We start from the raw sequence: 13,219 nt of genomic DNA, 5'->3' as shown, positions 1-13,219 counted from the left end.
AAATGTTTTTCTAGCTTAATTTTCTACACTGTAAATATGTATAAAGCAAAAAATATACATTTGTGGGTAGACTGGTATTCTATTATATGTTTCCAAGACTTTATTATAAAGTTAAACGATCTGCAATCAACATTCTAAACACGTAATTCACACACAAATGATTCACACAACACACTCATGCACAAGTTTTGTTGGAGCATTGTGTTTGGTGTAACAGTGCAGTATTATTCTAGGCTTAGTACGACCATGTATTGTTCCTATGGCCTCTTTTGTTGGAGTAGTGGTGATGAGGCTGCATCCTCTCTTTATGCTGACACAAGCCTGCATGAACGACACAACCCTGATATGGCCAGATGACTGAGCCAGAGAGAGGGAGCAAGCAGGAGATACAGAAAACGGAGAGGAACACGACTAGGAGCGCAGGAGGGCAGAGAGCAGAAAAAAGGAGATGGACTAAGAAGTCTTAGGAAGCAAATGTATTGTGTTAGCACTGCCCAAGTACAGGAACCCAAGCCCAGGTCTGAGTGCAGATATGCAGGAGTCACCAGGTTCCACAGGTGTGGATGGAGCCTTCACCAACAATGTGCCAGCATTCCTGACCAAGCTGTGGACACTGGTGGAAGACCCAGAGACTAATCATCTCATCTGTTGGAGCACCGTGAGTCAGCTCTTATGTCGTCTATTGATCTAGTAGTAAATTTAATTATGACAAATCAATCTTTAGGAATTATAACACATTCTATAGTTCAGCTTATTATTTAGAGAATGAACACCTGCTACATGCATTGAATGGAGTTGAATGTTGGTTTTACATGTGATAATTAAAGAGAAGCTGCTAACATAAAATTGCTTGCAAAATTCTTGGTCTTTATGGCCATACATGCTGATATCACTATTGAGATACAAGGGTCTGCTCCCAACGTTTTAAACAGCTAAATTCTTACATTAAATTAATTACTGAGTAAATAAAGTATTAAATCACCTACAGCAAAAAATATTGCTAAGGGGTTGTTGTTCACAATTTATTTAAGTAATGTGTTCTGAAAACAAGGCTAAAATTTGTATAAATGTATTTTTTTTTTTTTTTTTTACAAAAGACAGATCTTTTTTAAGGTCAAGAAAAAATGATATTGTCTTATCATGTCATATACATAAAACTGTGTCATATAAAATATTTATTTTCCTTGGAAATGTTAATATTGGGTTTAACAGGTTTAGTCATGACATTTTTGGTCCCATACTGAGAGAAATCATCTTAGTGTTTGTACCGTCACATTATTATTATTATTATTATTATTATTATTATTATTATTTCTGTGTGACTGTGTAAAAATCTCATTACAAATTTGGTACAGGCATTTACGCACAGTTTCTGCATTGGAAACAAAGTTCAAAATCCAATCACATCCTTGACCATTATTACCCTATATTTATATACATATAAATTTGTATGGTCCTAAATATCTATGATATACATTTTTAAAGGAAAAGTTAAATCCACTTAGTTAAAATCTGTATTATATCTATAACAAATAAGTATTCAGCCTTAGAAACCTAAGAGACAGCACATTTTAAGGTAATCTTGGGACCGGGACTTGAAATCATCTTTTATACTGATACGCGGTAAAAAATAGATATTTACACCAAATACAGTGGAACCATGGATTACGAGCTTAATTCGTTCCAGAAGCGAGCTTGTATTTAAAAACACTCATAAATCAAAGTGGATTTTCAAATAAGAAATAATGGAAACTCAAATTATTCGTTACAGAGCCCAAAAAAGAAATCCCGACAGATAAGTGTTTCCGTTTATGCGCACAGGCGCTCTGTGTGTGTGTGTGTGTGTGTGTGTGTGTGTGTGTGTGTGTGTGTGTGTTGTGTATGTGTGTGAAGCTAAAGTAAGAGGAGAGAAGAAATCAGATCCTCCCCTTTCCCTCTTTTCATCTTACACAGTAAACCTTCCTCCTCTCTTATTTGAGTTTCTCTCTCTCTCACACACACACACACACACACACACATTAACAGAAAGACTGTTTTATCAGAAAAATTTGCAAGGAACAACACTAATAAGTCTTGCATGAGCGCACGCTAACAGAATCACTGCTGAAAGGAAGAACAAACAAACTAATTAATCTGCACTTTACCTTTAAAAAGAATAGCGACAGAGCAGTGTTTCTGAGTAGAGCAGAGTGTGTGTGTGTGTGTGTGTGTGTGTGTGTGTGAGAGGTTTGTGTGCAAAGGGGCATGGTGTCCAATGTACACACACGCATACAAACACAAAATAAAATATTTTTTACACGGACACGTGGTCACAGTGTTATAGTAAACAGTACAGATGTGATGTTGATTATACCAGTAAGAGACCCAGCTGGGGAGATGATCACCGACAATTCCGCAGCGCAAGAGAGAGAAAACCGTTTGCTCTTTTGTGATCACATGACACTCTGCGTCAAAACAAGAAGCGCATGCATGATACATACATTCTCAGTTCTCATAAACCAAGACTTATTGGTTTTTAAGTCAAAATTCATTAAAAATCTTTCCATGTCACTCGCAATCTGGGGTTCCAATGTAGGTTAATTTAGATGATATGCAAATTAATATGATATTATATACAGTATGATAATTTATGTTTTTATGAGAAAAAAGTCTCTTAAAGAAAAGTGGAGAGTACATGATTACTGCTTACTGGCCTGAACATCACACATCTCTTCCATTATCTGGGTTTATGATAAAACCAGGAATAGAGGAAAAGTTATCAGAACAGGTTGAAGCGAACTGGAACAATGATGATTTAATTTTTTTCATGGTTCACTTTTATTGTCAGAGTTCCTGCTCTAGTCTTATACTGTGCATTCCTGTATCCTGTGCTCATTGTTTTACATACTGTATGTTTTTGGTCTAATTATTCCCAGCATCAACTGACAAGCAGAATTAAAAACTTGGAAGTTTACTCTTTTGGAAATACTTGACACTTATACAGTACTTTCTAAAACTTATATACTTTATACATAATTCATAAGTAAATCAAAGGAAACTGCTTGTCAGCATCCTTAAAAGAAAAAAAATGCTGCAGTGTGTCTTTGTAACAGGTGAGATTTTTTTTTGCACAGCTCACTGTGTGTTCTTTCTGTTTGCCACCCAAACACGATATAAAACCTTTTAAAATTATTCTGTTTTAAGAGTTTCATTTAAATTGTATTTAAATTGTATAGTAGTACCTGTCAAATATTTAAACACAAGTTTGGATTTATTTTCTACATTCTATAACAATACTGTTTTTTTGTTTTTTTTCAAAACTATGAAATAGCACATACTGTATGGCATCAGGTAATTAACAGTCAGTTGTTATTTTAAGACAGAAATGTCAGCTGAAATCACCAGTTAACAGCACCTCAGATTAGTGTCATTATGATGACTTTACTGAGCATAAGTAGCAGACACATCTCAACATCAGCTGTTTAAAGGACATTTTCGCATATTTTGGATGCCTTCAGCTTTGTTTAAATATGAAAAAAGATGATAAAATTTAAATTAGCTGTGTTCACACCTTTAACTGGTAGTTTATATAAATATTTTAATGTAGTCTTGAGAAATAGTTCTTCAAGCTTTTTCCTTTAAAATAAGTTTTGGCTCTCATTTTTAGTCCAGTGCCTGTACCTGACGAGTTTCAGGCTAGCCTGTAGCCAATGTAAGACACAAAGTGACCTATAAACCATTCAAGCCTAAAAAAAGCTTGAACCAATGCGAAACAGGTACAAATTATGACAGGTGATCAGGCCGGTGATGAATATACTGGTGATGCTGAATCACCATCTTAACTAGGTTTGGTTGAAGAAGAAAAAAATTAATAACCTGACGTTTCTCTATTAGATATTTATTAGACTATTAGATACTGCTTTAATGTATATACTGTATTTTTTTCTTTCTAGACTGGTACCAGCTTTCATGTCTTTGACCAAGGAAGATTTGCCAAAGAGGTTCTGCCCAAATACTTCAAGCACAACAACATGGCCAGTTTTGTCCGACAACTCAACATGTGTATGTACTTTTACACAACATAGTAGAAATCAAGTTATTTGTCACTTTATAGGTTAAGTTTCATTTAGTTATTAATTCTAAAACAAAAAATTATAGCAGCTGCAAAATCTAAAGCCTTCTTATATTATCAAATGTAAGACATTTTCAAGAATTTGCTATGAATGTTAAAGAGCAGCTTTTAATGATTTTAAGCAAAGTATTGCATCATTAATTGGACTGTCAGAATAATCATAATATCTCTTTAATGTGGTTACAATAATAATAAATATTACAGTATTTTTGGACTGTAGCATACAGTATATGCTTCTCAAACCTAAAACTAAACTAATAATACCAACATGTATGTATGTCCATATTTATGTATGTATGTATGTATGTATGTATGTATGTATGTATGTATGTATGTATGTATGTATGTATCATCTCATAATTGTTTCAGATGGCTTCAGAAAGGTAGTGAATATTGAACAGAGTGGACTGGTGAAGCCAGAAAGAGATGATACAGAGTTTCAGCATCTTTTTTTCCTCCAAGGCCATGAGCATCTGCTAGAACACATCAAGCGCAAGGTATGACTAATGTACGGCTATACACTTGCACAATTTATTGTTACGCATAATAACATTGGTTTTATTGACATGCATCACATATTGCTTCTTCAGTCTGATTCTTTGTGTATGTGTTTTTTATCAGGTGTCTATAGTAAAAAGTGAGGAGACTAAATTTAGACAGGAGGACTTTAGCAAGCTTCTGTATGAAGTACAGGTGCTTCGCAGCCAGCAAGAGAACATGGAGTGCCAGCTGCAAGATATGAAACAGTGAGTTACATAATGTACAGTATGTGATTACAATTTGCTATTATTTGCACTATTTGATGATAAAGCAGGTGATTTGATTGCATAAACTCCCCTTTTCGTTGGTCCATCAACATCCCTGGCTTAACCATTGGTCATGAGATGTGGGAATTGATTTTAAACAAATGTAAGTACAGGCAGCAAAAATTAGGTTCCTTTGCACTTTGCTGTGCTTAATCTGTGTGATAGTGTGAGGAGCTTGGCAACGTAGGAGAACCTCAGAGTAGTGCTGCTGCACTGGAAACTCTGTAAATCCCCCAGGAAGAGTGTCTCAGCTTCCTCGCTTGCTGCAACTGTGCCCCCTAGCAGGAGAAGTGAGAATGTGTCCTTGTATTCTTCATCCAATTTGTCTGTTCTTTTTTTTTTTTTTTTTAATAATATTACCAATTTTGTAGCAATTAATTTTGACCCAAGAAAGATTTTATATGATTGTACTGTATTGTATGATGGCTTCTGTAGGTGAAATGAGTTAGTGTTTGTGCTTCCCTCTGTAATAACAAACAAGTAGCATTGTCACCCAAAAAGGATGTGACCCTTTACCTACATTTACCCTCATTCCTCACCTAGTTTTAGTCTCTATTCATTAAGCCTGTGCTTTGTGCCTGCTGTTTGAATAGAACTCGCTTGACCTTTTAGTGGGATGCAGTGAAGGTCGTGTGCATTGATCATGTCCTGGACCCCCATGTAGATCAATGGTTCTGTATGTCAGCAGTGACAGAAGAATGTGATAAAGCTGTAATAAAATTGAACGTATTTAAGGCATGACAGGATATCTCTTTATTTGTGTAGGCAGAATGAAGTATTGTGGAGGGAGCTGGTGTCACTGAGACAAAACCACACACAGCATCAGAAAGTTATGAACAAGGTATAAAAAAATGTAAAAAAAAAAAAAAGAAACAGCTCATATGAAGCATGTTTACATTTTGGTGTTTAGTCTAATGATGAATCCATCTCTGGCTTTGTTATTAGCTGATTCAGTTCCTGTTCAGCCAAATGCAGACGAGCACTTCCAGCACGGTCGGAATGAAGAGAAAACTGTAAGTACTCCTACTCGCTACAGAATGATCCTTTGCCCACACTAGGATGATCCAGCCATGCTTGGATTATCTCACCCACACATATTCAAGTCACACAAATCAACATACACAGGCATAATAAACACAGCTGTGCAAATGGCCAACTCAGCTGGATTTGGTCAGGTGACACAATTCACTGGTTTGACTGCCCTGAATGGAGCTGAATGCTGAATCAGATCTACAAGCTCTATGACTCTCCAACAACACACACATACTCACACAGATACATATAAACACACAGGCACACACATACACCCCCACACACACAATCACACAAACCAACCCAGTGAACCACAGCGCATGACCCTCTATCCTCTATGTAGAATGCACTGTCAGCTAGGGTGAATCAGGTGAGAGGGAGGACAAGGTCTAGTAATCTACGGCACCATAATACGACTTTTGTTCAGCATATACAAGTAAATTCAAGCTGACATAAAAGCATTTAGGAAACCTAAACCTAAACATACCAAGGGGGAAAAAAAGCATTTGACCATACTTTATATTCTGTAATTATTACTTGAATTACAGTTTGCTCGTTGTGTGTTGTTCCTGACTCCTCCCTTATTCCTCAGGCCCCTGATGTTAGATGACAGCTCCAGCACTCCTCCTACCTCCAAACTTAATCACAGCCACTCCGTGGAGTCCATACAAGAAGCCTTTTACATCCAATCGGTAATATAGAATACAAGTATGAGCAATAGAGAATATTATAATAATTAATTGAAAACTCTGATGTGTATATCAAATGAAATGAATCTATGTCTATTTTATAAGTAATTTTTTATATTATTTTTAAGGCTTTTAAGTGCAGTATCCTATCACCACTGAATGACAGAATAAAATATAATTTGCCACATATTATAAGTAGCAAGTGTCATTTCTTCTACAAGCATCTCATTCCTTTTTTTTCTCAGCCATCCACAGAGGTCGCCTCCTGTTCGACTAGCAACACAATGACAGTAGGGCCAATCATCTCCGATATTACTGACATGTCACAGCCTAGTGCAATGGCTATTCAAATAGAGGAAGTAAGGTATGCATAGTTGCACTTTTAAAGTCAATTTAAAATTTTTATTTAAAGTGAATAAATTGGATATAAACATTCTTTAATTGTTTTTGTTTTCATTTATGTAGCTAACCTATGTATTTACTTACTTGACTTTTCATTTTGTATTGATTGAATAGTTTGTTTTAATACATTGCAATATGGCATCTTTATATAGGGAAAGATGTCCAATGATTATTAAGGAAGAGCCAGTGAGTCCAAGTGTGCACAGGTGGAGTGAGGAGGTTTCTTGTGGTGTGTGTCCTGAACCCCCCGTTCTCCCCTTGGCCATGGTACAATCCGTCCTAGAGGGCCGAGGAACAGGCTCTGGAGACAGGAGGGCTAAAAGGGCAATGGACAGGTTAGTGTACTGGATAAAATGTTTGATTTGAATAATTTTAGATTCTTAATAATAATTTAATGTTGTGTATGTGTGTTAGGCCAGAAACGTCTGAAGCTGTTGAAAATGTAGACATGAGCTTTGAGGAACTACAGCTGCTCCTGAGAAACCACCAGCAGAGCGTGGACTCCAGCTCTGTCAGTGTGGATGTAGGTACAACATATAACCAGATACTACGTAAATAATAATAATTATTATATTATATCATATTATATTATATATTATAGTATATTATATTATTATTACAGTATGTATATTATTATTATATAATTATTTCTTATATTTGCTTCTATATCGCTTGCTTGCTATAACTGGATTAACAAATCTTTTATAAAAAGAAAAGTGGGAGAAAAAGAATGTTGAAAAGGAATATTTTGGAAAAACATGGCTTTTGTGATCTTTTTGATCACTTCAAAACAGGTGTGTTAAACAAAAGGTACCAGTGCTAAGTTGTTTAACACATCTTACTGTAAATATCCAGAAATTAAAGCTACATTTCCGATGTATAATGGTCATTGTTTGAGCTTAAATCCAAAGGTATTCAGTTTGTTGCAGAAAATTGCAAAAACTAAATTACTTGCGTATAGCTGCAATTGGTCTGGCGCAAGAAAGTCTAATGTGTCAGAACTTTACTTGCAACTATGCAGTAGTTACACTACATCTTATTTTCTGTTTGTACATCACAATTATTCCTTTTTTTACATTTAGTAAAATCTAACTACTGTAAATGTCTTAATTATGAACTGCCATTGCTTTTTAGGCATTCACTTTAAGCATGCCAATGAATGAGTGGAACTTCCCAGAGCTGGACCCAAATCTCAAATCAGTGAGTAACACACTGCTTGAAATTATCTTGGATACAAGTCTTTACCACTTGAGGATAAAGTATTCTTGTTTATGTCATTATGTCATTAATAATCTGTTCCTAATAGATTGATGTAGCTATTTAGTTCTACCATCATGTCTATCTATTGTATGTATAGGAGCTGGCCAACATCCTTGTCCCTGCTGCTGTGTCTCAATACATGTTCCAGTGTCAGGAAAGTGAAGTGTGCAAAGCAAATGACTGTGAGGAACAATAAGATTGTGACGTTGCATCTGGAACAAGTTCTTTTTCCCAGACCATCAGGTATCACCTGCTATTCAAACCATTTTATTTTGGATAGCTTTATTTCTAGCTGACACTATTGTCTGGGTATGCTGCAACACTGAGCTAAAATAGGCTGCTCTGGTTTGGGGAAGGGAGGAAAATGTAATGCAATCCTTTTTATCTCACGAATGACATAACAAAAGTGACATTTATTGGAGTAATTAAAGTATGTTTCATCTGTGGCTTACCCTCCTTGTGGGGGGTGTTGCTAATCAGCATGATTATCAGCCGCATGATTGTGGTGGAATGTACTAAACTTGACTGAGATGCTTGGAATTTACAGTAAAAGGGCAACTGGCAAAAAACCTGTGCCAATTTGTGTGGCGCCCCCTAGGCGGAAGCAGTCAAAAGACTAAAAATAATATGTCTGTGTCAGAGCATCTAACGAACAGGAGAGAAATCCAAAACAGTAGTAGAATTTCTTTTAGGCACACAGTTTTTGACGAATCTTGGCAGGTTGATTGTTCCAAACATCTTGAAGGACTAACTACAAATCTTTTGAGGATGCAAGCTCTCTCAAACCTTTCTGTCGCTCCATGTAGACAGACCCAATAGTGTTGAAATCAGGGCTCTGTGGGGGCCAAACCATCACTTCCTGGATGCCTTGTTCTTCAGAATAAATTTCCTCCATGAAAAAACTGAAGAAAAAAAAAACAGACAACAGACACCTCCCTGATAATATTGCATGATGGATAACAATCTCTCAGAATTTCTCAGATTTCTCAGCATTGAAGACACAATTGATCCTGACCTCCACGACACTTGACTGTTGCCTGCAGACAGTCTTTATTGGCCAGACATCTCCAGACAGTAGACGGGCGTACCTGGGTCCCAGTGGTTTTCACCAGTTCTTTGCTGATAGCACTGATAAACATCTTCTGTTGTCGAAAGGAATTAAGTATGATTTGTCTTTCATCTGCAGCAATATATTCCCTTAGCTAACCACTGCGTCTGCGATACTCAACATTGCCCGTTTTTCGCACAACCGCACCTTATTAGCACAGTTTGGCTGTTACATGCCATTTTAAGGCTCCTACACAGCTTTTCAGTTAATGACTCTTTCAACCTACATATAAAATTGATAATTAGCACTCTGATTCTAAAAAGTTTTTGACTTCGTGCAAGTGCAAGATTTGATGCTGGTTTTGGAGCCAACTGGTGGTCACACCACAAATTCATTTGATCTAGATTTTTCTCCGTTTGCTCTCATTGCATTTTCTAATTGATTAAAAAAATGTAAAAAGAAAAAATTATACTGCATTTGTGAAAGCATTTTTACTTTACAGCATGTCTTCATACTTGCCAAAACTTTTGCACATTATTGTGAGTGTGTGTTATGATAATTACTGCAGTGATTAGATTATTATTTTTTTTAGAAATTTGTATTAATTTTTCAGCTGGCAACTAATTATTTAACTCTAAATGATGCAGTGAGTATCAAGAAAATTGTTTTACACACTATCAAAAAAAACACATTATTAAAACGTGAAAGGATAGTGGTGAACCATTATCTAGGAAAAAATGTGGCTGGAAAAACATCCTAAGTGAGTGTGATGGGAGTTCACTTAAAGGCTTGGTAAAAAAACAACAAGGATTTTTCTTTTTCTGGTTAAGTGCATCAGGGTAATAAGAGAGGTGGATGAAGTGACGCACCCATCATGCCTAGTGCCTTCCATACAAGCGTGTTATGATTTGGGATTGCTTCTGTTGGTCAAGTCTAGGTTCAGCAACCTAGTCAAGGTTCTAAGGATCTTATAAAGGACATAAAAGGATCAGGGTGTTTTAAGGTGTGAGCTGTAGTGAAGGCTTTCTAAAAGATCTAAAAATCATTGGCTTTATCCTTAGTCTTGCAGCAATCATCCTGAATCCACAAATTAAATATCATTAGAAATTGATGAATCCCAGAAAATGTTGACTTCCTTCGGGTCTGGTCTATTAGTCACTGCCTTCTCTTTATCCATCAGCATTTAAGACGTGAAGATCTTCACATATCTAACATGTGAAGAGTGATCTTGGGAATACACAGATCAGCCATAACAATAACACATTAATATGCTTATTAATTTTATACCAGTAAACGAATAAATGAATGAATTTTATACAAGTAAACAAATGAAGGTCAGTCTGTCCAGATAGACTTTTTGAAAAAAGTTGATGCTGACCCAGTGTAAAGTGTAAAGGCACTATAACACCCAGTGTACCACACACAGAGCCTGGCAGGCAAAGAACCCAAGGCCACTAACCTGGTCTCTAAATTCCACAGATCCCAATCCAATCAAACATTCATGAGATGTGCCAGACAAAGAAGTCTGCTCCACTAAGGCCCCACCAGAATAAAGCTCTTTCCAGCTACTCAACAGCACAATCATGTGGACAATTGTGGAGGAGCCCACTTGGCTTTTTTGTTGAGCATGTCCTTAAACTCTTGATACTCTAGGGCTATGTTCAGCACCTCTGACCCATGTTTCAGGGCTTTTAGTTGTCATGGAAGCAGTTGGTGACACTAAATGTGAGTTTACCAACATGTAAGGTCCTTTGCTTTTCAAAAATGGGGATACTTGGAGATTCTGGTAATGAGAGGGGAGATATTTTTAACATGAAGAGCATTCACTTTGATGTTAATGGGTTCCATGCAATGAGAAACGAACCCTTCTTCTAAGAGCTCACTATCCAAACCTGTACAGGTTGAGACAAAGGCTTCAGGGTCAAGTTCAACTTTTACAAAAAGCAATGAAGATCTCTTTGGTCTCTGAAGTAATTCAAAGCTTGTATACATGAAACTTCCCTGACCACATGACCAGATATGGAAGTTTAAATGGAACTTACCTGCTCTTTGAAGGAGGTGGCTTTACTGGATGTTGGTTTTATGGTTTAGTGAGCCACTCTATGTTGATCACTGCTACAACAATATCATAGATGTTCTCACTGTCACCATTGCCTCTTTCATTCATTCACCTGACTGAATCCAGCTGCAAGGGCCTAGGTCCTGACACCATGGGATTTACTGAAGGATTGTTGAATGTGGATTACCAGTTCTGCAATGGTGCATCAAGGTAGATAAACACATCAATCAACAAGTCAAGTGTAGCTTACAGTAAGTGTCACACTTTAGCATGAGAAGCTGTTCCTTTACTTCTTTGCTCTCGGGAGGATGATCAGCGACCAACTTGAATCTCTAAATAAAAAAATAGTTGTGTCTGATGTCCATTCACTCAACATGACCAGTACTGTAAAAGGGTTGATAAACTGAGAATTCTTCTGTTTAAGGATTCCCTCATACTGAGATAAATAAAGTGAGGACTGGAACAAGAAACCTTTTCACTTCTCTGGCTCTCTAAAATACTTTCCTGGGATGTGGCAATAAGGGAAGTGGCTGGTTGAGACAGAGGTTGTATCTATGCAGATGCAGTGACTTGGAGCTGTATTTTGGACCTCCTCATTGTGCTAGTGTATATATCCTTTGATATGACCTTGATTAGTAACTTAGTAATAGCTTAGTAGTTAGCACTGTTGAGCCTCTGGTCTGAGTTTACAGGGACAGGGGTAGCTCAGTGGCTAAGGCACTGGACTACGGTTCCCCCCCCCCCCCATGATCACCAAGTTGCTGTTGTTGGGCCCTTGAGCAAGTAATATCCTTAACCCTCAACTGCTCAGATGTATAATGAGTAAGTCGCTCTATGAACGTCTCTGTACCTTTTGGGTGTACAGTATGTTGCAGCCATGTTAGGAGAGTGCTCCAAATTCTGGATGTGTAGCCAACACTAAATTCAGCATGCGCTCACTCCTTTTAAATTTCATGATGGTTTCACTGATGGACCAGTGATTTCACAATGTCCAACAAGAAAGTATAGTCTACCCCATATAAGCTTTTTTACACACTAAAGGTTTAAAGTTTTCTTTTAAAATTTCCCTCATTTGTCCAAATTCAGTTTCTTGGGTGTTGGGATTAAATTCTTAATTCAATTTGAGATGCACATCACTGTGAATATTTTAAGCAGAGGTTTAGAAATGGAGAGGACTGTGGTGCTGTTCATTGCTTACTGTTGTAACTGTTGCTTCTGCTGCTTTCAGGTCATCCTGCAAATCTTTCCAAGTGACTGCTGGCTTCTTTTTTAGCACCTTTTCTAACAAAGTGTGAGAGCGAGATGTGAAATCTTGCATGGCACATCTATCCAGCGGTGATTAGTTCTGGTTTTATAAATTTTTGATCTGCATATTATTGAATCAGCTGTATTGACAGGGATGTTTAAGATATTTTGCTATGGCTCTGTAGTTTTTCTATATAAGGGTTGTTTTCCCCTAAGGAAGCTTTTAGTAACTGTCAGATTCATTTTTACCCTGTCAATTTCAGTTTTAAACATATCTTTGTGTATGTTTATAAGCACATACATTTATATTCATGCCTCTAAATACAAACTGTGTGTACATTTGAACTGGATATATATTCACAAATAATATATTAAATACCCCCCTCCCCCACTGTTTATGGAGTTACAATGCAGTAATTTACATGGAGGAAAGACCAGATCAAGATTAATTAATTGGTGTTAAATGCCAAGTTGGCCCAAATAATGTATAATATAAGACACATCTTGAAAGTCTATATCAGGCATATTTCTCTGCTGGGATAATCACATTTCTGCCAGTGTGGGTAT

The 13,219-nt window shown here is 36.8% G+C and overlaps 1 protein-coding gene across 1 annotated transcript; it reads left to right on the top strand.

Annotated features, from left to right (window-relative positions):
* Nucleotides 1–532: 532 nt before the first annotated feature.
* On the top strand, nucleotides 533–12,711 carry hsf4 (heat shock transcription factor 4). Its single transcript, XM_053501094.1, has 13 exons — nucleotides 533–658; nucleotides 3,933–4,041; nucleotides 4,481–4,608; nucleotides 4,733–4,857; nucleotides 5,683–5,758; nucleotides 5,863–5,930; nucleotides 6,542–6,641; nucleotides 6,884–7,002; nucleotides 7,193–7,375; nucleotides 7,455–7,563; nucleotides 8,175–8,240; nucleotides 8,398–8,543; nucleotides 12,636–12,711. The coding sequence occupies exons 1-12, from the start codon at nucleotides 533–535 to the stop codon at nucleotides 8,494–8,496; spliced, it is 1,308 nt and encodes a 435-aa protein (XP_053357069.1). The 3' UTR covers nucleotides 8,497–8,543; nucleotides 12,636–12,711.
* The last annotated feature ends 508 nt before the right edge of the window (nucleotides 12,712–13,219 follow it).

This window comes from Clarias gariepinus, chromosome 7, assembly GCF_024256425.1.
Source record: "Clarias gariepinus isolate MV-2021 ecotype Netherlands chromosome 7, CGAR_prim_01v2, whole genome shotgun sequence".
NCBI lineage: Eukaryota > Metazoa > Chordata > Actinopteri > Siluriformes > Clariidae > Clarias > Clarias gariepinus.
This window is presented reverse-complemented; position numbering and strand designations above follow the sequence as displayed.